A 26,070-nucleotide genomic window follows, 5' to 3' on the forward strand; every position below is an offset into this window, starting at 1 on the left:
CTGGGTCTTAGTTGCCTCCACAATAAAGTAGAGGAAATGACACTTACCTAACAAGGTTGTTGTGAGAATTTAAAATAATGTATGTATATGGAAGTTCCTGTTGTGGCTCATTGGTAACAAACCCGACTAGAATCCATGAGGACGCAGGTTCAATCCCTGGCCTGGCTCACCGGGTTAAAGATCCGGCGTTGCTGTGAATTGCGGTGTAAGTTGTAAATGCAGCTCGGATCCCAAGTTGCTGTGTCTGTGGTGTAGGCAGGCAGCTGTAGCTCCAATTTGACCCCTAGCTGGGAACTTTCATCAGCCATGGATGCAGCCCTAAAAATAAATAAATAAATAGTTAAATAATTAAATAAAATAATGCATGTAAAGCACCTGTCACATTGCCTGATGTGCATTAAGCACTTTCAAATTGTGGCTGCTTTTGTTATTATTGTTGCTGTTATAATTACTACCACCTTGGACTATGAGTTCCTCAAATGTGAAAGACCATTCACTTCTATCTCTAGCTTGAATTTAGCAGTCCTCAGAACAAACGAGGTTTTACTTAAGGCTGGTGACCAGAGTATGTTAATTATTTTTTTAGACCTCCAGAATACCATTAGAGCAACCCCTAGGATAATAATTAACTAAATGATACCTAAATAATTCTGTTGTCACATTAATCCTTCCACCTCCCTAAAAGCACGATAGGCCATAATAGGTTAGACCGTTACAGATTTTAAATATCATATTGTTGGGCAAAACCATGGTGAAGTAACTTTCTCTTGAAAATTTGAGTATGAGTGGATCTTTAGTAGATCGTTTTCCTTGAATTCCTAATAATCGGGGAGTCAAAATGCTAGTTGCCACTAGTTTTACATGTAGATGTTGACAAAAGACTACATCTAGAAAGATCTTAGAAGTCATGTAACGCACTGGTTCTCAAACCTGGCCGCATATATGGAGTTCCCGTTGTGGCGCAGTATAAACAATCCAACTAGTATCCATGAGGATGCGGGTTTGATCCCCAGCCTCATTCAGTGGGTTAAGGATCCGGCGTTGCCATAAGCTGTGATGTAGGTTGCAGATGCTGCTCAGATCTGGCATTGCTGTGGCTGTGGCGTAGGCCGGCAACTGCAGCTCGGATTTGAACCCTAGCCTGGGAACTTCCATATGCTGCAGGCGCAGCCCTAAAAAGCCAAAAAAAAAAAAAAAAATCAAAATCACCTGGACAGTTTTTGAAACTGCTGATTGCTAAATGTCACTGAAGGACATTCCAGTTTAATTGGTGAGGAGCATGGCCTGACAAAGCTCTCCAGAAAGTCCTAATGTACCACAAAGATGGAGAACCACTCATTCCATCCATTGCCCTTATATCACAGATGGGAAAAATGAAGTACAGAGGGGTTAAAAGGTGGATCCATTTCTGTTAATAACACACAGCTGAGTGGGACTGACCCTGGTGTTTTCTATCCAGACAGCAGAATAGGAATCTTCTTTTCAGGGGCAACCTCTGGTCTTAACAGCTATTGTGATGTGGGGGTAGGGCTCAGGCAGCTGTGGCTTATGGTTGCCCAAAGAATGGTCAGCAGTATGCACTTGAAAAATACAATGCATAATGACGTTCAGGGCTCAAACCAAAACAGGTGGATTTGGTAAGTCTTAGTCCTACCAACTGTGTTGTTCTCTATTTTTCTTTAGTAGAGGTAAGAAAACAACCCTATGCCCGGGTCTAGGGGACAGATGGTCTTTTGCTCAAGTCCTATCTCAGTCCTTGTTCCAGTTGCACAGACTTGGGCAGACTGATTGATCTTCTCATCTGTGGATAATGTTATATATTTGCAGGGTTGCTGGGAGGCCTAAAGCCTGGGTATCTGCCTGGCCAAGAGGATTGTAGGCCATGTCTCTGGCTTGGTTTGTGAAGTTGTGAGGGGGGAAGCCTGGGTCTCCAGAGCTCTCCACTCCCACTTTGTGCTTCTTGCTTTCACCATAGCAACATCTCTCTGGTCCCACGTGCTCTTCCTGGCTGTCTTCCCTCTCTAAGCCCACACGCAGGAAAGGACCTGTAGTAAAATCATTTACTAAAGAACACAAAGTTTCCTGTTGAGGGTGAGGCTCCAGTTATGTAACTGAAGATATTTGCATGCTAAACTGTGCCTTCAGAAGGAACCCAGGCCTCAGAGAGAAAATGGGAGTAAGAAGAGTGGTCCCAAGGGCCTCAGCCACTCCAGCCCTGCCCAGGTTCTGTGAGCAATGCTCGAAGAGGCTGAACAATGTGTTTGCAGGCACCTGGGGAGGCTGTGGCCCACCCTCCTGGGTTTTCTCCAGCAGAGCTGTTGAGAGAATTTGATGATGGGCTCAGCCCTCCAGCCCAGATTAATGCAGAGTATCCTTGTCCATCGTCCTTGTAACAAAGTACCACAGCCGGATGGCTTCAAACAACAGAAATGCAATCTCTCACAGCTCTGGAGGCCAGAGTATGAAAGCAAGATGTCAGTAGGTGTTTGCTCCTTCTGGAGGTTCTTGGGAAGAATCCATCCTTGCCTCCTCCAGCTTCTACCTGTTTGTGGCTTCGTCGCTCCATCTGCCTCCATCTTCACAGGACCTTCTCCTCTGTGCATGCATCTCAGAACTCCCTCTGCCTCTCTTATAATGATACACATGATTACTATCAGGGCCCACCCAGATACTCCAGGATAAACTTATACTCTCAAGATCCTTAACTCTGTTTTTGACATGTAAGGTGATATCCACTCTTTGCCATATAATGTAATATTCACAGCTCCCAGAGGCTAGGACATGGATGCACCTTCAGGGCCACCATCCAGCCTGCTGCTTGACATGAAAAGAGGTCAGATCTCAAGTCCCTTTTCAGAATTATGCAGCCTCATCGCTGGGTTTGTGGTAAAATCTATTCTCATTTCAGGTAGAAGAAAGTTTGGCATTTGGGAGATGGGGTCAAAAGGGCACCTATTTGATGCTGCCTCTGTGCAGGCGCTTTACCCAGATTACATCTTGATAAGAACAAATGTTTATTGAGCACTTAGCAGAGCCAGGCTCTGTGCCAAGGACTGTATAGCTCGTTCAATCCTCACCTCACCCCCGTTACTATTTCCCCCTCTTTTACCAAAGAGGAAATTCAAAAAGATAAGATACCCTACCATGAGATAAAATGGCAAAACTGAGATTCTGGACTAAACCTGCTTGATTTCAAAACCCATCTTCTTTCTACTGCTGTAGTCTTCCTTGATCAACCATACATTTTAATGAAGAAATAAGACATTAGCAAAAGTTCAAATTAATAAAGCCTGTATTTTTATAATCAAGTTGTTTTCCCATTGTACTGTGGCTTTTTAAAGCTCCCACATGCAGATGTGCTGGTTTTAATTTCCAACTTTTCATCCAAAGTCGAAATGCTAAACAAAAAGAATTTAGAGTGCACAGATACATAGTTTGCTGAAAAAGCAAAAATTCTAATGTGACAACCAGATGTCTCCAAAGGAAGAAAGACGAATTTTCCAAGGGGGTTGGGAAGAGACTAAAGCAAAGCAGGCAAAGGAAACAGGAAAGAAAGTCGATGATTTGGGTGGGCTTAGTTGATTTTAGGCACAGACCTTGAATGGGCATTTGGAATGAAACCCAGGAACACTGAGGATTCTGTGATTGATTTTCAGATTGATGGTCCAGATAAAGGACAATTAGCTGGCAAATGACCATTCCAGAGGTTTAGAAGCAAAATATCTGTTACCTCTGGGAAAATTCTCAGCCCTCTTCCTCTGTTGGGTAAGAAAGAGGAGCAGAGGGAATGAGAGGAGAAGAATTATTTTCCCAATCTTCTTGCCCATTCAAGACCTCCCCTAAGCAAACATGTTGGCTGGGAAGCCTGCCCCTCCCTCTTCTCTGCTGTCTTCTTTGTGCTGTCTCTTTCTGTCTTATAGAAACCTCCTATCCATAAACCAGCTCCTGGGAAAGGTGGTGACAGACCAGTCCATTCCTGGCCCTTCTTATGGACCTAGCTAGAGGAAAACTCCTGGCTGATCTTATCCACACAACTACCATTCACAGCCTTAGAGACTAGGAAGTTAGTCATTGGGTTGGGGATGAGGGGAGCAGTGTCATTGTCAGCATTCTCCATTACAGGACAGCCCTAATATCCTTGGGAGTGAGGCATCTTGCCGGGGTATGCATCCCAAGAAGGAGAATTTGGGAGTGATATGCAGAGGGAACGAGGCCCACCTGGTCAGCCACATCCCCTGAATCCACCCGGATGTTGTGTGCCACAACTTAGCTAGGTCAGCTTCGGAAGGCAAACCTTCAACCTAGCCCCTTGTTTGGAAATCAGCCAGGTCATCATACTAGGCTTTTCCTATCATCTCCATTCATTCCACATTTCCTTAGTAATTATTAAACAACTGTGTTGAATAATTGAAATCCATGGATTTTTTTGCTTAGATGCAACCATTTGGATGCAAGGATATTTTAATGGAGCCTAAAATAAAAACCACCAAAAGTGTAGCTGTTTTTATTGCCAAATAAGTAGAAAATCAAATATCTCACTCATAACTAAATACAGGACAAGGTGAGAAACTAAGAGTCTGGATGCACTCAAGTCCAAGTTTGGTATAAAAGATAGATATGGGCTTGACATTGTCTTGCAGAAAGATCACATCCAACCAAGAGTCATATGTTTAGCATACTTATAACTCTCAGGAAGACTGTCGATACAAAGTGTTTGCTGATTCTGAAAATTCTCTTATATCATAAATGATCTGCCGCTCAGATTTTCCTGTTTGTCTCTTAAAACCATGGTGGTTTTACCTCATATTAATTTTCAACTAATAAATAGGTTTGTGTTCTTAATAAGGGCCCTTCAGTTTGTTTTCTTTATGTAAAATTTCTCCAAGAGAGCCCTGACCCTTTAATCAAGGTCACAAATAAACAGCAGTTGATAAAAAGGAAGAAGAATTATTTTAACCTCAACCTCCTAAGCTTTGATCCTGGATGACCCTGAGATCCTTTCTCTATTCTCTGACTCACAACAGTAAATCAGAACACAGTTTGGTGTTTTAAAAAAATCTTAGGAGCCATGAGTGAAACACCTGATATTCATTTGACTTCAGATATTTTTATCCTTCTTACTTAGTGCTGTTCAAAACTGGTGTCCTAGGAGTTCCCATTGTGGCTCAGTGGTAATGAACCTGATTAATGTCCATGAGGATGCTGGTTCCATCCCTGGCCTCACTCAGTGTGTTAAGGATCCTGCATTGCTATGAGCTGTGGTGTAGGTCACACATGAGGCTTGGATCCTGCGTTGCTGTGGCTGCGGTGTAGGCTGGTGGCTACAGCTCTAGCCTGGGAACTTTCATATGCCCTATGCGTGGCCCTAAAAAAGAAAAAAAACAAAAGCAAAACTGGTGTCCTAGAAATTTAGCCACAAGTTGGCTGACTCAGCATGACCACTGTAGAGACAGAGATGCATAGAGATGGGTTCACTGGTATCTGATTTGAGATAGTCACCACAGAAACCAGTTTAAAGGTGGAACCTGGAAGTGTTTTGTGGCAGAATAGTAGTAACCTGCAGTATTGAAAGGAACTCAGTGAATGTATAATCTAACTCCCTCACTTTTTAATCTGTGAAAACAGTGGTACAGTGTAATGAAGTATAACAGCCACTGAAGTCAAACCAAATGATTCAAGACCCAGTGCTGCCACTCATATCACTGACCCTTTCTAGTCAGGCCCCAGCAAGGATCCTTCTGCCCAATGTCATTGGAACTGGTAGAACTAGACCGAGTTTGGTTTAGAAGTAAAGTTTTATTCTTTGATCAAAGAGTGGAGAGGAGCAAGCTCAGGCTCTAAAGGACACACAGACCTCTGTGAGCAAGTGAAACCAGACTAAGCACAAAGGAAAAGTATAAAAGGTTAGACTTCATCATTCAGATTCTCTTTTCCCACAAATTGTTAATGGACTTGGCTGGCGACACTCACTGAGTGACCCAGCTGTTTAACATCCCAATACCTCACTTTCCTACCTTGTAAGTTAAGATGACACTATTACAAAGGATTGTTCATAAAGACTGAGTTAATACATGCAAAGCACCTGCAACCATTGCTGGCCCACAGTAATCATTCAGTAAGTGCTAATGGTGGTTGTAGGGTGGCTGTAAATATGGTTATAATAATCTTCAGAGCAAATCTTACAAAGACTCCATGACATAATGCATACAAAGCACTTGGAACCATGCCTGGCTAGAGTAATCACTTAGCAAATGCTAGTGATTCTTACAAATGAATTACCTAAGGTCACATGGACAACTGGTCTTCCCAGATCAAGAGAACATCCATCCCTCAAGTTGTTGCCCCCTCTGTAATGAATTCACAGCAGAGCACTCCTTTTATAAAACTTATTTTTAAAATTTTATGCAATTTTAAAAGGTTACTTTCCATGTACAGTTATTACAAAATATTGACTGTATTCCCCATGTTATACCATGTAGCCTATTGTACACCCATTGTTTCATACCTCTTACTCCACTACCCCTGTGTTGTACTTCCCACCACCTAATAACCACTGGTTTGTTCTCTATGAGTCTGCTTCTTTTTTGTTATATTTACTAGTTTGTTGTATTTTTTTTAGATTCCACATATGAGTGATATCATACAGTATTTATCTTTCTCAGTTTGACTTATTTTACTTCACATAATGCACTCCAAGTTCATCCATGTTGCTGCAAATGGCAAAATTTCATTCTTTTATGGCTGAATAGTATTCCATTGTGCATATGTGTATATGTAGATGTATATATACTATATCTTCTTTATCCATTCATCTGTTGATGGACATTTAGGTTGCTTCCATGTCTTGGCTATTGCAAATAGTGCTCCTATGCCACATTGGGGTGCATGATCTTTTTGAGTTAGTGTTTTTGTCTTATTAAGACATACAACCAGGAGTGGAATTGCTGGGTCACATGGTACATCTATTGTTAGTTTTTTGAGAAATGCCCATACCTTTTTCCACAGTGTTTGTACCAATTTACATTCTTACCAACAGTGTGGGAGGGTACCCTTTTCTCCACATCTTCACCAACATCTGTTATTTGTGTTCTTTTTGATGATAATCATTCTGACAGATGTAAGGTGATTTCTCATTGTGGTTTTGATTTGCATTTCCCTGATGATTAGCAATGTAATCTTCTCATGTACCTGTTGGCCATCTGCATTTTCTCTTTGGAAAAATGTCTACACAGTTTTTCTGCTCATTTTTTAATCAGGTTGTTTTGTTTTTGTTTGTTTGTTTTTGATGATGAGTTGTATAAGCTGTTTATATATGTTGGATATGACTCCCTTATCGGTCATATCATTTGCAAATATTTTCTCCCATTCAGTAGGTTGTCTTCATTTTGTCAATAGTTTCCTTTGTTATGCAAAAGCTTTGAAGTTTAATTAGGTCCCATTTGTTTATTTTTGCTTTTATTTCCTTTACTTTAGGAGACAGATTCCAAAAAAATATTGCTACAATTTATGTCAAAGAGTGTTCTGCCTATGTTTTCCTCTAGGAGTTTTATAGTATCCAGTCTTACATTTATATCTTTAATCCATTTTGAGTTTATTTGTGTGTATGATGTTAGAGAATATTCTAATTTCTTTCTTTTATATGTAGCTGTCCAGTTTTCCCAGCACCACGTATTGAAGAGACTGTCTTTTTTCTCCATTGTATATTTTTTCCTCCTTTGTCATAGATTAATTGACCATTAAGTGTGCAGGTTTATTGCTCTCTATTCTGTTCCATTGATCTATATGTCTGTTTTTGATAGTACCCCTTTTTTTTATTTGGAAATGGGAAAGGGCAGAATTTGCCTGAGCAGGAAAATTATATCAGAAGGAAAATAATCCTCCAGGAAAACTCTTACAGGAGTACTTCTACTTTCCTTTTCCTCTGTTTCTGGGGTTCTGTCCTCTGAGTCTAAGACTTGCCTTCAAGATATAACTCATCCCATTTAAAAGCCACCCTATCTGTTGGCTTCTACTTTCCATGCTGGTGCCAGGCAGATTTCTAGGCTTTCTATGCTGTTCTAAGAAACAATCTGGTCTTGCGGCACAGTCTTGCTTTTTAATTTATTAGAGTTTCGTAATACTTACTATTTGATAGAGGAATACTCCCTCAATACTTTTTTTTTTTCAGTCTTTTTGTTTCCTCTTTTTGCTTGTTTTTGCTTTTGGAATGATGATACATTCACATCACTTCAAGGTATAAACAATGTACAATAAAAAAATCTTTTCCACCCTAACCCCTCCAGCCATCCAAATCCCCTCCTGGAAGCAAAACAATGTAAGCAGTTTCTTATGCATCCTTACAAAGAGATTCTATGTATAGATAAGAAGTATATTCTTTTTTTTTTCTTTAAATCATAAAGTTACCCATTTCTTTTTATAAATGAAAGCCAGTATCATTTTTCTGAGCCCCTTCCAAAAAAACATTGGATATTTTTATTGAAATGACATTAAAATTAAAAATGAATGTATGTAATAATTAAAACTTGTTATGCTATTTAGCTGTCCTATCTGAGACCACAGAAAGCATCCAACTTTTTTTTTTAGGGCCGCAGATGCAGCATCTGGAATTTCCCAGGCTAGGCATCAAATTGGAGCTGCAGCTGCATACCTACTCTACAGCCACAGCAATGCGGGACCCAAGTCGCATCTTCGAAGTGCACCCCTACACCACAGTAACCCACTGAGTGAGACCAGAGATGAAATCTGCATCCTCATGGATACTAGTTGGGTTTGTTTTTACTGAGCCATAGCAGGAACTCCAAATCCAACTCTTTTGTTCTGTAGTTTTCCTCATTTAGATGCTGAATAAGTAATACTGAGCATTTTATATTTTCACTGTAAAGAGTTATTTTAAGTGTCTGGAGGAGTTAGTCTCCTTCGTATATTATTTAATATAAAACTATCTAGCATCATATTTATTTTTATGTCTGGCTAACTTAAATCACTTTATTAATTCTAATGGTTCTGTGGTTAGTTCTATTTTGCTATCTTGGTGCATAGGATGAAACAAGATGGACTGGTTTCAAATCCTGCTCTGCCATTAAATAGCTGTACAACTTTGGGGAAACCACTAAACCTCTCTGTGCTTCAGTTCCCTCATCTATAAGTAAGGGTAAATATAATACCAATTTCCCAAAATTGTTGAAACAAATAAATAGCTTAATTCAAAGGAAATCATTAGGACAGCACATGGAACATGAGTCATTTATAAAAGTTAGCTTTTATTAAATTATGATAGTTTTGTTCTTCCTTTTTGATTATCATCTCATTTCTTTTTACTTCATATCTTACTGCATTAGATAAAGTTTGCCTTTATTTCTCAGTTGTTTCACTATTAGGTGTGAAGTTTGAAATTGATTAGAAATAAATGTGGTTAGTCAAATCGAAAATGAAATTTTTTATTCCTGGTTGTTAAGCATTTTTTAGGAACAGATATAAAATTTTATCAAATGCCTTTCTATTTTTTATTTATATAATCATGTTTTTCTCCTTTTAAATTGGTGTGATATATTTTAGTAATTGATACCAGAAAATCAAAACGTCTTTATATCTCAGAATAAATTCTATTCAGTTATGGTGTATTATTCTTTCAACATTCAATTGAATCTGGTCTGGTAGAGTTTAAATTATTTAACTTAGAATGTTATGTTCACAATTGGATCCATCTATAGGAGATGTGTGCTAACAGTTTATGCTAGCCTTAGAAAAAAATTAGAAAAATTTCACTCTTTTTCTGTGCTTCAGTTTGAGAATTATTTGTTCCTTGATCATGTGACATTTATCTTGGCATTTAAAAAGAATTTACTCAACCTCACTTTAGAATCTTTATGCTATTACCATTACCTTCAATTCTCACCTTCGTGTACAACCCGCTCTTCATAGGTTCATTTCCAATTTTCAATTAATGTGTAAATTTTATTTTTGCCACAAATAAGTATAGACTCTAGCACACTGATGTTTATCCAGCAGAATTCTGAGCCTTACAGCTTCTGGAGAGTGGGCTACAGGCTGCTGTGAGTAAGAGAGAATGGAATGTGGATTGTTGTCCAAAAAAAGGTCATAAGTTCACTGGAATATGTGAGGAATTTGCCTTCTGAGTAAATGGGCAGTGATAGCCACTAGTGCACATTGGTCAGAGGGTAGAACCTGAGGCCTGACAGCCTACTGTCTTCTCTGAGTTTTACCACTTATTCCTTGTGTAACTTTGGGTAAATCACTGTCATGCCCTGTGCCTCAGTTTCTCCATCTATAAAATGGGAATAATCCTCATAAGGTGAGACTTAAATGAGTTGATTTCTAGAAAAGGTTTAGCACAGTGCCTGGTGTATAACAAGCATGGAATAATTGTTGACCATCATTATGATTGTTATTCAGACAGTGATGGAGACCCCTGGGAACAGTGCAGTTACAATGGATGCTTTCATAGCTGCTGGAAGACAGGTGTTGTCCATAGAAGTGATTGTATCAGACTTTTTGCTAACCTCTGGATTGTTCTGAGTTTTCTGATTCCTTCAAATATGCTACCAAAAATTCTAGAACTCAAAACTGTGCAGAAAACACAAAAAGGCTAAGAACCTTGACTGTAGACAGACCACAAGGCTCTATGCAATGTGACTGAGGTGCATCTTGGCTGAATTCCCACATTCATGAATATGCCACTGCAGAGAGGGCCATTCTGGGATCCCTGCTTTCCAAGCCACGGTTCCAGTGAATGGGCTGTAGGAGGAGCCTTCTCCAAGGTGTCAGTAACGAGTTAGTTACTATATGACAAGTAATACAGTAAATTTACAAATTAGTGAGGAAAGGGAGAATTATCCAGTATTTGGGGGAAAAGGTAATTGTGGCATACAAAAATGAAGTTTAAAAGTTCTGTATTAATTATAGCTAAATGCTAACAAATAGGTATAAGATTTCACAGGTTATGACCTTTCTAATCATAAAAGCAATAAATCATAAATTCAACATCCATAGATTTTGAAAACTAGAAAAACAAACTGAGAACTTAAGTGGCAAACAGGGAAAAATAACTGCAGCATAAATGACAGATGAAGAGTTATTATCCTTCCTGTATATAGAGCTCTTTCAAAGCAATTAAATAAAGACAGATGCCTTGAAATGATAATATGTAAAGGACACCAATAATTCATGAAATGGCCATAAACATATGAAAAAAACTTCTCTCTTTGGAACAGTGAAAGAAACGACCATTGAAAATGATATACTATTTTCCTTCTTTCACATCAGCATTAATTTTTAAAAAACAATAATGCCCAAAGTTATTAAGAATGCGATGAAATGCTCTCAGGCCCCATATTAGGAGTGTGTGCTGGGTCAGCCTTTCTGAAGGGCAGTTTGACAAAGAGTCAAGCCCATTGATTCCCAAGTTTACTTCTAGAAATACATCCAAAGGAAGTAATCAAACATGCACAAAAAGAAATGTATGCAAGAATGTTATAGAACTTTTTTTGCGGAGTTCCCATCATGTCTCAGTGGTTAACAAATCCAACTAGGAACCATGAGGTTGCGGGTTCGATCCCTGACCTCGCTCAATGGGTTAAGGATCCAGCATTGCTGTGAACTGTGGTGTAGGTCACAGACGTGGCTCAGATCCCATGTTGCTGTGGCTCTGGCATAGGCCGGTGGCTACAGCTCCGATTAGACCCCTAGCCTAGGAACCTCCATATGCGGCCCTAGAAAAGATGAAAAAAAAAAAGAATTTTTTTGGAATATCCACAGAATTAATAATTCCCCTGACAAAGAGAAACAAATGTTCAATAATAAGGGCATTTTTAAATCAGTTGTGCTAAGTCCAGTCAATGGGATTTTATGCCATATTTTATAAATAATATTTTCAAATCTTACTTATGCTATGGGAAAATATGATCCAATATTAAGTATTTGAAAAAGAGCAAAAATCAAAATTATATGTACAGCATTATTTCTTTTTTGTAAAATGTAACTCCAACACTATGATCAGAACTATTAGTCCCTGGTTGTTACAACATTAAAATACCTCTGTATCCTCAGATCAAGAGGAATTGCTTCAACCATTCCCTAGGAACACATACACTACCCACAATCTGCAGCTAAAAACTTATCCTGTTTCGGCTGTTAGGCCTGCCTCCATTCTAATGAGGGACCTGACAAGCCAGTCATTAGATCCTTCTACTATTACCCTTCACGGGGTCCCTTATTGTGGAAGGGGAATTCAGGGTAGAGGAAGAGAGAGATTCACTTAATAAATGAGTCGCAAAATGTCCTTCGTGTTAGCCAAACTCACACAGGATCTCAGAATATTTCAGTCATTTCCTTCAGGTTCTATGATTATATTCTAATCCATAGAAAGATCACCATGTGGGATACTTGAGATTTGCAATGCTGCTTTAGTCAGTGAGTCCTGCCCCACCAGCAGCCACTGCCCCCAAGCTTCAGCCACAGGCACAAGTCCACTGTCTAGGGTGCTACCCACCCCAGGCTGTAACACCTTCCAAGACTTTCTCCCTCCTATTCTATGTCTCCTGGCCTCACAGATTTTTGTACCTTTTAACCCTTATGCTTGCCCCTCAGGAACTTGCCTTTTCTTTTCTATAGCCTTGGGCTTGGGTTCCCACTTATTTTCAGCCATGTCCATTTTGAGTGCAGGATGGGGAACAGAAGACAGTTTAGATTTAGAGGGGAAGGTGAAAAGGGCAGAGGCTCCCAACTACATCCTGAAGAAACCAAATCCTTTAGGTTTCCAAGGCCCTCATGCTAGCTCTTCTCCCCATTCGCATATTACATTACATGGTAAGGTAGAGGAAGGGAGGTTCCAGGATAGAAGGTGGGTGGGAAGAAAGCCCATCCTGCCATGTAAATCAAGTACACACAAAACACCAGCATCTTAATGGTGGTTATCTTTGAGTATATACTTTCTTATCTGTATTTTCTTAATTTTTGTAATCCAAAATGAAATAACATATAAAATGACTGATCAATTAAATCAAAATATCTGGGGTTAGCACTAAGGCATCATGTTTTTTTGTTTTTTGTTTTTTTTAAATCTCCCCAGGTAATTATATTATTTAGTCAGGTTTGGGACCCAGGGATGTTAGTCAACCTCATTTTATAGAGTAGAGAACTTAGCCCAGAGTAGTTCATAGTAACACATTTGGCTAATATTTCTGTTGTTCAAAAAGAGAATTCTTTATGAGATTCAAATTTAACTGAGAAGCAAAACCTCTTGACTACAGAGGAATAATTTCTGTTGTCACTTTTTTACATACTCACAGCTCTGATGATACAGTTTAAACCAGCCTTACTTAACTATATATCCATAATATATGAGAGTTGACAGAAGCTGTTCATTTACTTCAACTCTGCTTGAAATTCTGATGCTATACCTTATAAAACTGTTTGAAGAAGCAGAAGACTGCTTCTTCCATCACTTGTCCTAATTCTCTATTAGGATTAGGAAGAATGAGACTTCATTTCTACTTTGCTTCAGTTTGCCAATTGGAAAAGAATATGCTAATTAAATAAGTAAACATATTTATCAAGTATCTACAATGTATCCAACAGTATTCTAACTTATACTCTCTGATGTTCATGATTTTGTCTTCAATAAAAGCAAAGACATCCTGCCAAAATTCTAGTGTGGTCATATGAAAGCTGTCTATTCACCATGTTGGATTTTTATTCTGTGCCTTTTATAAGGCAACAACCCTAATATATTAAGAAGTGATTCCACTTCAGTTATGTTAAAGTAGTTTTAGAAGCACACAAGACAGCCATGAGGAGGGGAAAAGCAGAATCAAGACAATAAAGACACCCATGGAAGGCCAGCTGATAGAACATAACTGTAACAGGGATTCAGGAGCAATGCCAAGCTGAAAGACTACAGAGAGATAAATTTGTTCAATCTCTGACACTAGGACCACCCATCCAAATTGCATTTGTTTTCTTAAACTCTTTTCAGGAGCAGGACACTTCGGGCAATTTTACAAGTGGCCACAGTAGAGGGCCACTTGGAAGATGCCTTTTAAAGGACCCAAGGAAAGCCCACTTCTCCAAATCCCTTATAGCCCAATAGTTATTGTTCATTAACAGTAATAGATTCATTATTTGGTCCTGCACAGATGGGAGAAAGACATATAGAATATGAATCACAGATGGAACCTTAGAGGGCAAACTTCTACTTATACAGATATCTCCTCAAGAGCATCCTGAGCTATGCTTCATCAGAAACTGCTTAGTCATGGGTAGTGACGAGGCACAAAGCTCACAGGATAAAACTTTCTAGTTCTAAACAGCTCTAGCCATCAAAAATCTTAATTATTCCAAATTCTGTCTACCAGGACTAGTTCTTCCCACTGGATCTATAGTAAATAAGTCTAAACTCTCTTCCAGCTTTTCCAATAATTGAAAACAGCTGTCATGTCCAACTGAACCTGCCTAAACCTTGCTTCTTCACCTGTTTCTCACCTGCCAGAGTCCCCAGTTAAAATGGCAAATTCCTGACATGAATAACTTCCACTTCTGGAAAGCACAGTGTTATATACACATTGAGCCTAAAGAAAATAAGGAGGATCGAAGGAACAGTGGTCAAATTACATTTGACTTTTCAATGTCCAAAGGCCAGCTAGGCTAGCACAATCCTTCATAAAAGTCATTTAAGATTTGTACTTATCTACTTACCAAAGAACTTCTTGACACAATATTTTTAACATCAAGGAGAGTTCCACAAGAATCTAGTGGGTTAGAAAACCCATTGAGCATGCATACCAATCAATATATCAATCAATCCATTTATTGTACACATACTAAAAGTCCTATGCATTGAAGATTGAGATCTTTTTTAAGGATTAGTATTATTAAAATGAAAGTTAATTATATGAAAAGGCATTCTAGGGAGACATGATCACTGAAGTTCAACACAGACATGCTTCTTAGAGCAGTAAGTTCCATTTCCCAGCACCAACCCCTATCCCATGTGCAGTAGAGATACTAACTGTGGAATGGCACTCACACGTCAGAAGAATCACCCCAAGGAACACAGTCAGGCTGAGATTCAAAGAAACTCTACATGTGTTGCATCACAAGTCTGGTTATGAAGAAAGGTCTGATTGTGGCCAGATATTTACCCTTGAGATAATATTGTTGCAAGACTTCCTCCCCACAGAATGAAATCCCTTCTTTTCCACTCCCACAGCATAAAGATTGCTTTGAGTATTTGTTCTCAGCTGGTACATGCAGGAACCTTGGAGCTATTTTTCTCTTTAAAATGTTAGAAAGAAACTCTTTTTCTTCCTCCCATATGACTGGCACTTTATAAAACACTCTTAAAAAGTCTCAGCCAATACACCCTGAGGGACTAGAGGAGAAAACATGAGAAACAGCAAAATGTTTCAGCTCACAAAACCTCTACCTGCTGAGCAAGACAAAGGGTCCCATTAAGGGGAAAGAAGACAGGTTCCTCTGTCAAAGTAGTAATAGTGATAATATACCATTATTGACATGCTTTGAATGCTTTGTGCCAGGCATTGCACTTTATGTGGATGAACTCTTTTAGCTCTCAGAATAAACCTATGAGGTAAATATTCTTCTTACCCCTTTGACAAGTGAAAATGAAAATAGAGAGGCTAAGGAACTCACCAGAGATCACACAGCTAGCAGCAAAGTGGCAATGCTAGGCTTCAAACTCTGGAGGCTGGATCCTAGAGCCTTTCCTCTTACTCTTTTTCTCTATTGCCTTCATGTATGCTATGTATCTCATGATGTATAGAATGAGTCACAAGAAACTAATTTGTTTTCGATGCCAGCCAACTGTGTCAATGACCTTAAACTTGTTCCTGCATGGCCAGAGAGTTCCAGACTGCCTTTTAATTCTACCCAGCAGAACTGGCACCATCCTGGCTCAGGGCCCAAGTTAAGGCCCACAGAGACTTTTTATCACCAGTGGGTGGCAATATTGTTACATGGAGCCACTGGAGTGCAGTGAAGGCCTGGTATCCTCTTGAAAAGCAGAAAGGCCTCACCTCCTGGTGGATAGATCGTTCCAGGCAGCCCCCAATTTCTCTACTGTCCCCAAAGTTCCTAGGATAATCTTGTGAGAAAATAGAAGGATCTAGATTAGGAGAATGCCCAGAAAACTCTTCATTTAAATAATTCTTCCTCTGTCCCACCATAATATTCCTGGTGTACCTCAATCATAATTTACACATTTATTTTCCTACTAGGGCATGTCATTCTTAGGAAAAGAGACGCTACAATCTTTGTATCTGTAATTTCCCTGGCCTATGATAGATCTTAAATAAATGGGTGAATGAATAAATTTCAGTTCTTCAGATGCAGTCAATTCCACTCCAAAACAAAACAAAGTCAAGGAATATCTGCAGAATCCTATGCAGTTGCCCATAATTACAGTGAGTCCAGACTTCCCTGGTGGACTCTACACTGAGTTCAGCTACCCAAAAATCCTCAGAAAGCCTCTCAAGACCCTCTGCTCTGGACCCTTGAAGCTGCAGTACCTGATCTATCCTTACATTGACCTGGCTGTTCCACAAAATGGTCTCAGCTTAAGCAGAACAGATGCCAAGCTGAACTCCAAGTAATTTCAATGAAGAGGGCCCAGTAGCTGAGGTAGTCAAGGGCCTTCCCAAGGAACTCCATAATAACCCAAGGACAGAACCACCATGTGACGCTGTAGAAAAGGAGCTCACATCTGTATAAAATCTGGGAAAATTTGAGAAAGATGCTCTAATCCAAAACATTTCTAGCAGCCTGTCATATATCTGAAATCCTACTATGAAAGATCTAGGCCCTTGGGATTACGTAGATAACTTATGACACATCCAGAAAACTGTTTACAAGGTTTTTAACCATGAAAAATAAGGGAAGTAGATGATTTCAAAAAAAAAATCTATCCTAATGTTTAGGTAAAAACTAATAAAAATTCAAAATGTACATTTAAAAAAAAATCTACTAGGGTATTTATAAAAGTCAGAATTAGAAAAATACACATTCTTTTCCTTTTTTAGCACTTTGTCAAATATCAAGGATTTGTTTTCTGGTCATAGACATACCAGGCTCTGTCTACTCTTCTAGTAGTAACACACTGATGTAAAGCTAATAAGACATACTACTGGAGTTCCCATTGTGGCTCAGCAGTAACGATGCTGGCTAGTATCCATGAGGATGCAGGTTTGATCCCTGGCCTCACTCAGCGGGTTAGGGATCCCACTGTGAGCTGTGGTGTAGGTCGAAGACACAGCTTGGATCTGATGATGCTGTGGCTATGCTGTGGCTGTGGTGTAGGCTGCAGCTCTGATTTGACCCCTAGTATGGGAACATCCATATGATGCATGTACAGCCCTGAAAAGAAAAAAAAAAAAAGACATACTCCTCTCTGACCATTTAGGGGAAAAAAAACACTTGGTTTATTTTGATGATTATAAAATATATATAAATTCATAATAGAGAGTTTAAAAAATATAAAGTTCTGAATAATATCTAAGAAATTATTGACATCTTGATTCATGTTCTCATCTTTTACATTTTTCATATATGCATAATGTTTTTATAAAATATAATCCACATCTGTTTACATGCTTTTATCTTCCTCTTTCCTTTATTATATCTGTTTTCCATTTTCTCTACTTTCAGTCTCTGTGAATTTTAGAAATTTTCTTTATGCACCCATATATAAGTATGTTTTCCTTTTGCACAGAGAGAAAAAGCCATTCAAACCATTCTCTTCCTCTAAAGCTCAGTAGAAAGAAAAATAAGTAGATGATAAATAGATGGTAGGTGATAAATAGATTCATAGGTGATACCAGATAGATAATTAGACAAACAATTGATAGATAATAGATAGCCAGAGGGAAAAGGATAAAAGGAAGGAGAGTAGAAAGATTTTATGTATTATTTGTTTATGTAGATATTCTTCATATCTTAAATGGTTTTGTGATCTTTGATAGAAAATTTTTTTCTTGTCTTTATTTTAGATTCCATCAGGATCATCATACCTGTTATTTTTGCTTCACCCTTCCTCATTTCTATAGAAATTCGTTATACTAGCTCAAAGTTAGGCCTAATTAGTTGCATTGACTGCAATTTAAGTTGACTGTGTTTACACAGCCCCTATGGAAGCACACCTTCATTTCCTAAATCACTCTGTAGTTTTCTATGGTATCTCAGGGCTGGGAGAAACTCTTAAATATGTTCTCTTCTGCCCCACACATCTTCCTTTCTCCTTACCTTGTGCTTCACTCCATGTCTGAATCCCTTTGGCAATATACTTCCTTGATGACCATCTAGCCAAAATGGACCATCTTTTTTTTTTTTTTTTCATTTTATAATTATTTTTTAAGTTATTTCCCCAATACAATTTTTTTCTACTGTACAGCATGGTGACCCAGTTACATATACATGTACACATTCTATTTTCGTACATTATCATGCTCCATCATAAGTGACTAGACATAGTTCCCAGTGCTACACAGCAGGATCTCATTGCTAATCCATTCCAAAGGCAACAGTTTGTATCTGTTAACCCCAAGCTCCCCAACCACCCCACTCCCTCCCCCTCCCCCTTGGTAACCACAAGTCTATTCTGCAAGTCCATGATTTTCTTTTCTGTGGATCTTTAATGACAGGAAGCTTACTACCTCTTGAGGAGACGCAGGACATTTTTACAGTGATCTAACAATTAAAATACCCTTCTACCATTCTCACCCACTGTTATTTCTTTTTTCGTCCTTTTTTTTTTTTTTTTTGTCTTTTTAGGGCCACACCTGTGGCATGTGGAAGTTCCCAGGCTAGGGGTCAAATCAGAGCTATAGCTACTGACCTATGCCACAGCCATAGCAACACCAGATCTGAGCCGCATCTGCAGTCTATACCACAGCTCACTGGGATACCAGATCCTTAACCCACTGAGTGAAGCCAGGGATTGAACCTACATCCTCATGGATGCTAGTCAGATTTGTTTCTGCTGAGCCATGACGGGAACTGAAGTTTCACTGCTATTTCTAACTGCTGGCATTTCACAGAGAAATTTAACCATAAAATTAATGAAGAAGGTGAAAGACTTATACACTGAAAACTACAAAACATTGCTGAAAGAAATTAGACACCAATAAATAGAAAGACATTTTTTGTTTTATGGATTAAAAGACAATATTAAGATATCAGTACTACCCAAAGAGATGTGCAGATTCAGTGCAATCCCTATAAAAATCCCATGGTATTTTTGCATAGGTATAAAAATCCATCCTAAATTTCATAAGGAATCTCAAGGGACTACAAATAACCAAAAAAAAAAAAAAATCTTACAAAAGAAGAGCAAAGTTGGAAGTCTCACACTTACTGATTTCAAAACATATTTTAAAACCACAGCAATCAAAACAGTGTAGTACTGGCATAAAGACAGACATATAGATCCCTGGAATAGAACTGAGAGTCCAGAAATAATCTCATACATCTGTAGTCAACTGATGAGTCAACAAAGGTGCCAGGACCATTCAGTGGGGAAAGAATTATCTTTTCAACAAGTAGTGCTGGAACAACTAGATAGCCACATGCAAAAACGACGAAGTCAGACCCTTATATTAACACCATCTATAAAAAATAACTCAAAATAGATCAAATATCTAAACATAAGACCTAAAACTATAAAACTCTTAGAAGAAAATGTAAGAGGAAAGCTTCATGACATTGACTTTGGCAATATCTTGGATGTGATGACAAGAACACAGTCAACAAAAGAAAATAGACAAATTAAGCTACATCAAATTTATTTATTTATTTATTTTTTATTTTTATTTTTTTGTCTTTTTGCTATTTCTCTGGGCCGCTCTCGCGGCATATGGAGGTTCCCAGGCTAGGGGTCTAATCAGAGCTGTAGCCGCCAGCCTTCACCAGAGCCACAGCAACTTGGGATCCGAACCACGTCTGCGAACTACACCACAGCTCATGGCAACACCGGATCCTTAACCCACTGAGCAAGGCCAGGGATCGAACCTGCAACCTCATGGTTCCTAGTTGGGTTCATTAACCACTGAGCCACGACAGGAACTCCAAATTAAGCTACATCAAATTTAAATGCTTTTGTGCATCAAGACACTATCAATAAAGTAATAAGGCAATGCACAGAATGAGAAGAAACATATGCAAATTATATATCTGATATGGAGTTAATATCCAGAATCTATTAAAATTTTCTACAACTTAAACAACCCAATTAAAAATGGTCAAAAACTTAGACATTTCTCCAGAGAAGATATACAAATAGCCAAAAAGCACATGAAAAGATGCTCAATATCACTAATCATAGAGGAATACAAGTCAAAACCCAAGATATCACTTTACACCCATTAAGCTAGCTATCATTAAAACAAACACAAGAAGCAAAAATGGGAAATAACAAGTATAGGTAAGAACATGGGGAAATTGGAATCCTTGTGCATTTTTTGGTGAGAATATAAATTGTTTCAGCCACATTGGAAAACAGTGTGATGGTTCCTTAAAAAATTAAAAATAGGGAGTTCCCATCGTGGCTAAGCAGTAACAAACCCGACTAGTATCCTAAAGGACACTGGTTTGATCCCTGGCCTCACTCAGTGGGTTAAGAATTTGACGTTGCTGTGAGCTGTGGTGTAGGTCGCAGACTTGGCTGGGATCTATCCCGCATTGCTGAGGCTGTGGCGCAGGCCAACAGCTTTAGCTCTGATTTGACCCCTAGCCTGGGAACTTCCACATGCCATGGGAGTGGCCCTAAAAAGACAAAAAAAAAAAAAAAGAAAGAAAGAAAAAAATTCTTTTAATTTTTTTAATTTTTTAATTAAAAATAGAATTATCACATGATCCCGCAATTTCACTTCTAAGTATATACCCCAAAGAAGTGAAAGGAGGGTATGAAGATGTTATTTGTATACCCATGTTTGCAGCAGCATTTTCACAATAGCCAAAAGGTAGAAACAACCCAAGTGTCCACTGATGGATGAATGAATAAGCAAAATGTGGTACACACATGCAACAGATTATTATTCAACCTTTAAAAACAAGGAAATTCTGACACATGCTACAATGTGGATGAATCTAGAAGACATTATGAAATAAGCCAGTCAGTAAAGGACAGATATTGCTGATTACACCTAAATGGGGTATCTAGAGTGGTCACATTCAGAAACAGAAAGTGGAATGGTGGTTTCCAGGAATGGATAGAAGGAGGAATGGCAAGTTTTTGTCTAATGGGTATAGAGTTTGAGCTTTGGAAGATGAAAAGAGTTCTGGAGATGGGTAGTGGTGATGGTTGCACAACAATGTGAATGTACAGCATGCCATTGAATTCTACACTTAAAAATGGTTACAATGATAAGTTTTTTGTATATTTACCATAAAATTTTTTAAAAAAAACCTTCAAATATCTGAAGGCAACCATTATGACCACACAGAGTAATCTCCAGAATAAACACATCTCTTTCTTTCCACTGTCCATCATGTGTCAAGTCATTCTCCATTCTGAATCAGCCCATAGGCTGAAAGTGAAGAGAGGTGGTCCTTAGAGAGTAATTAGGTTAAGGTCACCGCAGGGTGAGAAAATGTTGAGGAATAAAAACTATAGGTTTTGGAATTCCCATCATGGCTCAGCAGTAACGAACCCAACTACTATCCATGAGGCTGCAGATTTGATCCCTGGCCTCGTTCAGTGGGTTAAGGATCCAGCATTGCCGTAAGCCATGGTGCAGACCAGGAGATACAGCTGAGATTTGACCCCTAGCCTGGGAATTTCCATATACCGCAGGTGTGGCCCTAAAAACAAAACAAAACAAACAAAAAAAAAAACTGTACAGGTTCAACCACCCTTCAGTTCATTCAACTGGGTATTTTATGGACTAAGAGGTATTACCTTATGTTTATCCCTATTAAATACAATGTTATTAGAATCTGTCTGGCAAATTATCAGGGATTCTAATTCTATTAGGCAATGTTTCTCCTTGTTCTCTCAGTTGCATGTACTCAACAGTGTGATGAATGTGCCTGACAGATTTTATTGCACTCAGTGATTAGCAGGTTATAAATGCATTTACGTATGTTACATAGACACGTTGTATGTATATAAACAGGCTACAATACAGTGTTTCTTAGCCCAACATCAGGATCTTCCCTCTGAAGTGCCATCACCAGCATCTTTGCATGTGAACATATAGCCAGATACCAGGCCCATCTTTGTCCCTAAGTTTGGGCCCTGTTTTTGTGCCCAAAGATACTGTGAGCAATCTTAGCAAAATGTCTAGACTCCTGGGAGGGTTTCTAATAGAGAGTGACTGTTCTGTGCAATTATGGATCCTTTATCTAGCCATCATCAGAGGGATGTTTCTCTCTACATGTCCCAGATTACTGATGCTCTCTAAACATGTACACTCTCCCCCCAAAAAAGTAACAGTAGTACCAAAGTATATACAGTATTTACAACATGCCATGACCTGTTCTTTTTTTTTTTTTTTTTGTCTTTTTGCCATTTCTTGGGCCACTCCTGCGGCATATGGAGGTTCCCAGGCTAGGGGTCAAATCAGAGCTGTAGCTGCTGACCTATGCCAGAGCCATAGCAATGCGGGATCCAAGCCACATCTGTGACCTACATCACAGCTCACGGCAACGCCAGATCCTTAACCCACTGAGCAAGGCCAGAGATTGTACTCAAAACCTCATGTTTCCTAATCGGATTTGTTAACCACTGAGCCATGACAGGAACTCCACCATGACCTGTTCTAAAAACACATAGGATTAAATATTAACTCATTCCTCAAAGCAATCTTAGGAGATAGATGGTTGTCAACATCATCATCTCCATTCTTTAAAAGGAAACTAAGGCCCAGAGAGGGCAACTGGCCCAAATTTACACAACTGGTTAGTACGAACCACGAACTGAACCCCCATGGTGTGGCTCCAGAGTGCTTAGTCCTTAGAAGTGGCATTTGACTTTGCCATCCCTCTCCACTCACTTTCAGCCCTTAGGCAATTGTACAGGTGAGTTGGCTTTAAAAACAACACCTACTATGTTTTTACATAGTAAAACATGTACTAACAGTACTACTATGCTACAATGGATAAACTGGGATAAACCATGTATTATGGATAAACTAGGGAGCAACCATTTACTTTACAAAGCAGTTTATTGTCGTAAGTGAATCATTTTCAATGATGAGCTTCTCCTGAGACAGGTCAACTGGTTAAAAAGTCATTAATGACTGCCCAGAAATACGGGGACAGAGAAACCAAGCCAAAGTGTTAGGACCACTGCCAACTAAAGATTAATTATAACTGTAAAGTATATCTGGCATAATATCTATAGACAGAATTTTTAAAACTTTTCTTATATACATATATTTTCCCTGTACCACAGTCATGTGTGGGAGAAATTAAGTAGAGGGGCTCAGCGCAGCACCTCACAAGAGGTGTCCCTGCAAACAGAATTTGTCTCATAGCCCCTCCAGTGCTCCTCTGGGGTCAAGTGACCCACAGTTCTGTTGTCACTTTTGGAAATACTATTCATTGGTTCAATCACACACAAAGGTATAATACAGGTGGCTACCATGTTGAAAAGAGTTGCATACAGCTCTGTTTCTTTTAAAAACACCATGTCATGAAACCCCAAATGGTTCAAAGGAAGGGCTTTCAGGAAAGGACTATATACAGAGATGAAACTGGTTGAAAGGACAATGTTTGTTACCAAAGCGAGTCCACTAAGGGCTGGTTCTATGGAGGAGGACCCCCCCTCCCCCTGGTGTGAGAAAAGCAGCTACTGCTAGACTCTGCACTAGGGGAAGGCAGGAAGAAATGCCCCTGCTCTCTCTCTCCCCTCCTCACCACTCTCCTGCTGGTGCCTCTCAGGGATACTGAGGGGCAGAGGGTCTGGGTGATGCAGTCAGCAAGGTCAGACCTTAGGGTGCAGAGCAGGAGAAAAAGAGTAGAGAGTACATCTGAGGGACAGAGAATAGGAAGCAAATGTTTCCCTCAAATGTGGGAAAACTTAGTCATTGAAAAGGGAGGGTAGGAGTTCCCGTCATGGCTCAGTGGTTAACGAATCCGACTAGGAACCATGAGGTTGCGGGTTTGATCCCTGCCCTTGCTCAGTGGATTAAGGATCTGGTGTTGCCGTGAGGTGTGGTGTAGGTTGCAGGCGTGGCTCGGATCCCAAGTTGCTGTGGCTCTGGTGTAGGCCGGTGGCTACAGCTCAGTTTAGACCCTTAGCCTGGGAACCTCCATATGCTGTGAGAGCGGCCCAAGAAATGGCAAAAAGAAAGAAAGAAAGAAAGAAAGAAAGAAAGAAAGAAAGAAAGAAAGAAAGAAAGAAAGAAAGAAAGAAAGAAAGGGAAGGTAACATGTTCCAGATCAAAAACAAAGCTAGAACCAAGATAAGGGGTCCACTTTCCAATCTAAATCTGATCTCACTGATTTCAAGTAGTCTGGAAAGAAGCATTAAATCTCAGAGGACATTGATCCCCCAGGCTCCCTCCAATGTATGATGATGTTACAGCATGGCCCACAGTGGTCCACCTTTCCTCAGTAGTGGTGAAGGTGCATGTGCACAGGATGACTCAGCCTTCTGCCTGGATTCACCAGAGAGATTTTCATGAATCACTTGTGTGGGTGACACCTTGCGTGTTGTTATTCTTTCAGTGAATTCTCTCCACATACTAAGTTTGTCTCTGTTTGATTCATGCAGGTGATTCATCTGAAGAAGTTGACCTCACCATGGTTTATCAGGCAGCATCTAACGGAGATGTCAATGCTCTCACTGCCGTGATTCGGGAAGACCCGTCCATCCTAGAATGCTGTGACAGTGAAGGTGAGCTGTATGCATGTTGGGTCCTACAAGATGTCCTGCTCTATCCTTTGAGAGAAACCCTACAGAGATGAGGGCCAAGGAATATCCTTCCTGTAGCTGTGTACACGTTCCGGAGTATTTCATTTAATGAGACACAAATATTGAAATTCTAAACATTAAGTAAACATATAAATGAACATTAAACATATAAAATAAATATAAAAACACTCTGGAAAGTGGACAGAAAATGACAGACCAGCCAGGACCTTGGGGCCCAAGAAATGACTTAGTGGTAAGTTTTCCTGGGTTCATATTTCCCACACTTGGAGTTGAAGAGGCCAATAATGCAGAAATACCAACAGACATAGATCAAAAAAGCCCCCAGCAGAAGCCTGCTCTCTAGCCAAAGAAATAAGAAAGGAACCACAAAGAAAGACAAATTTTTTAGTCAATAATAAGCCTACGCTAACAAACACTGCCACCAAAAAAAAAAAAAAAAAAACTATGACCCCAGCCCCATGCATTCTAACCAAGACTAAGCAGGGAACCTGGACCTCCACCTCCACCTGGTAATGAGCTCCCCATATCCCTATCCCTCTACCTGCTGAGGCAGTGTCAGAAGAATCCTTTTAAGAATTAGGACTCTCACCACCACTCAGTAATGAAGTCTTCTCTCTTAGATGTCAGTAGAGGCTAAGTAGGGGACTTAGACTTCTAAACCCATCTGGCAATAAGAGGTGCCCCCCCCCCTTTCACTTTGGAGCAGTGTCAGAGAAAACCAGGTAAAATAGAGGGTTTAAGTAGCATTAGGCAGCTCATAACACAATACCCAAAATGTTCAAGTTTCAATAGAAAAATCACCTGTCATACCAAGAAACAGGAAGACCTCAAACCAAATAGAAAAGATAAATAGATACCAACACTGAGATCACACATGTTGAAATTATCTGGCAAAGATGTTCAAGTAACCATGAAAAAAATGCTTCATTGAGCTATTACAAATGTGCTTGAAGCAAACAAAAAAAAAAATAGAAAAGTTCAGCAAAGAAATAATAGATATAAACAAGAACCAAATGGAAAATTTTAAAATTGAAAAAATATAATAATTACAATTTAAATATCAATGGCTAAGCTCTGCAGCAGAATGAGGAAGCAGAGGAAACGAGAATGAACTCGAAAACAGAAAAAATAGAAATGAGATAATATGAAAAATGGAAAGAAAA

The 26,070-nt window shown here is 39.3% G+C and overlaps 1 protein-coding gene across 1 annotated transcript in view; it reads left to right on the forward strand.

Annotated features, from left to right (window-relative positions):
- ANKRD55 (ankyrin repeat domain 55) overlaps positions 1-26,070 on the forward strand; it is a 113,947-nt gene that overhangs the window by 19,875 nt on the left and 68,002 nt on the right. Inside the window, exon 3 of the mRNA XM_047758445.1 lies at positions 24,746-24,868. Coding sequence (XP_047614401.1) covers positions 24,746-24,868 — 123 coding nt within the window. The remainder of the gene's footprint in view (positions 1-24,745; positions 24,869-26,070) is intronic.

This window comes from Phacochoerus africanus, chromosome 1, assembly GCF_016906955.1.
Source record: "Phacochoerus africanus isolate WHEZ1 chromosome 1, ROS_Pafr_v1, whole genome shotgun sequence".
Lineage (NCBI taxonomy): Eukaryota > Metazoa > Chordata > Mammalia > Artiodactyla > Suidae > Phacochoerus > Phacochoerus africanus.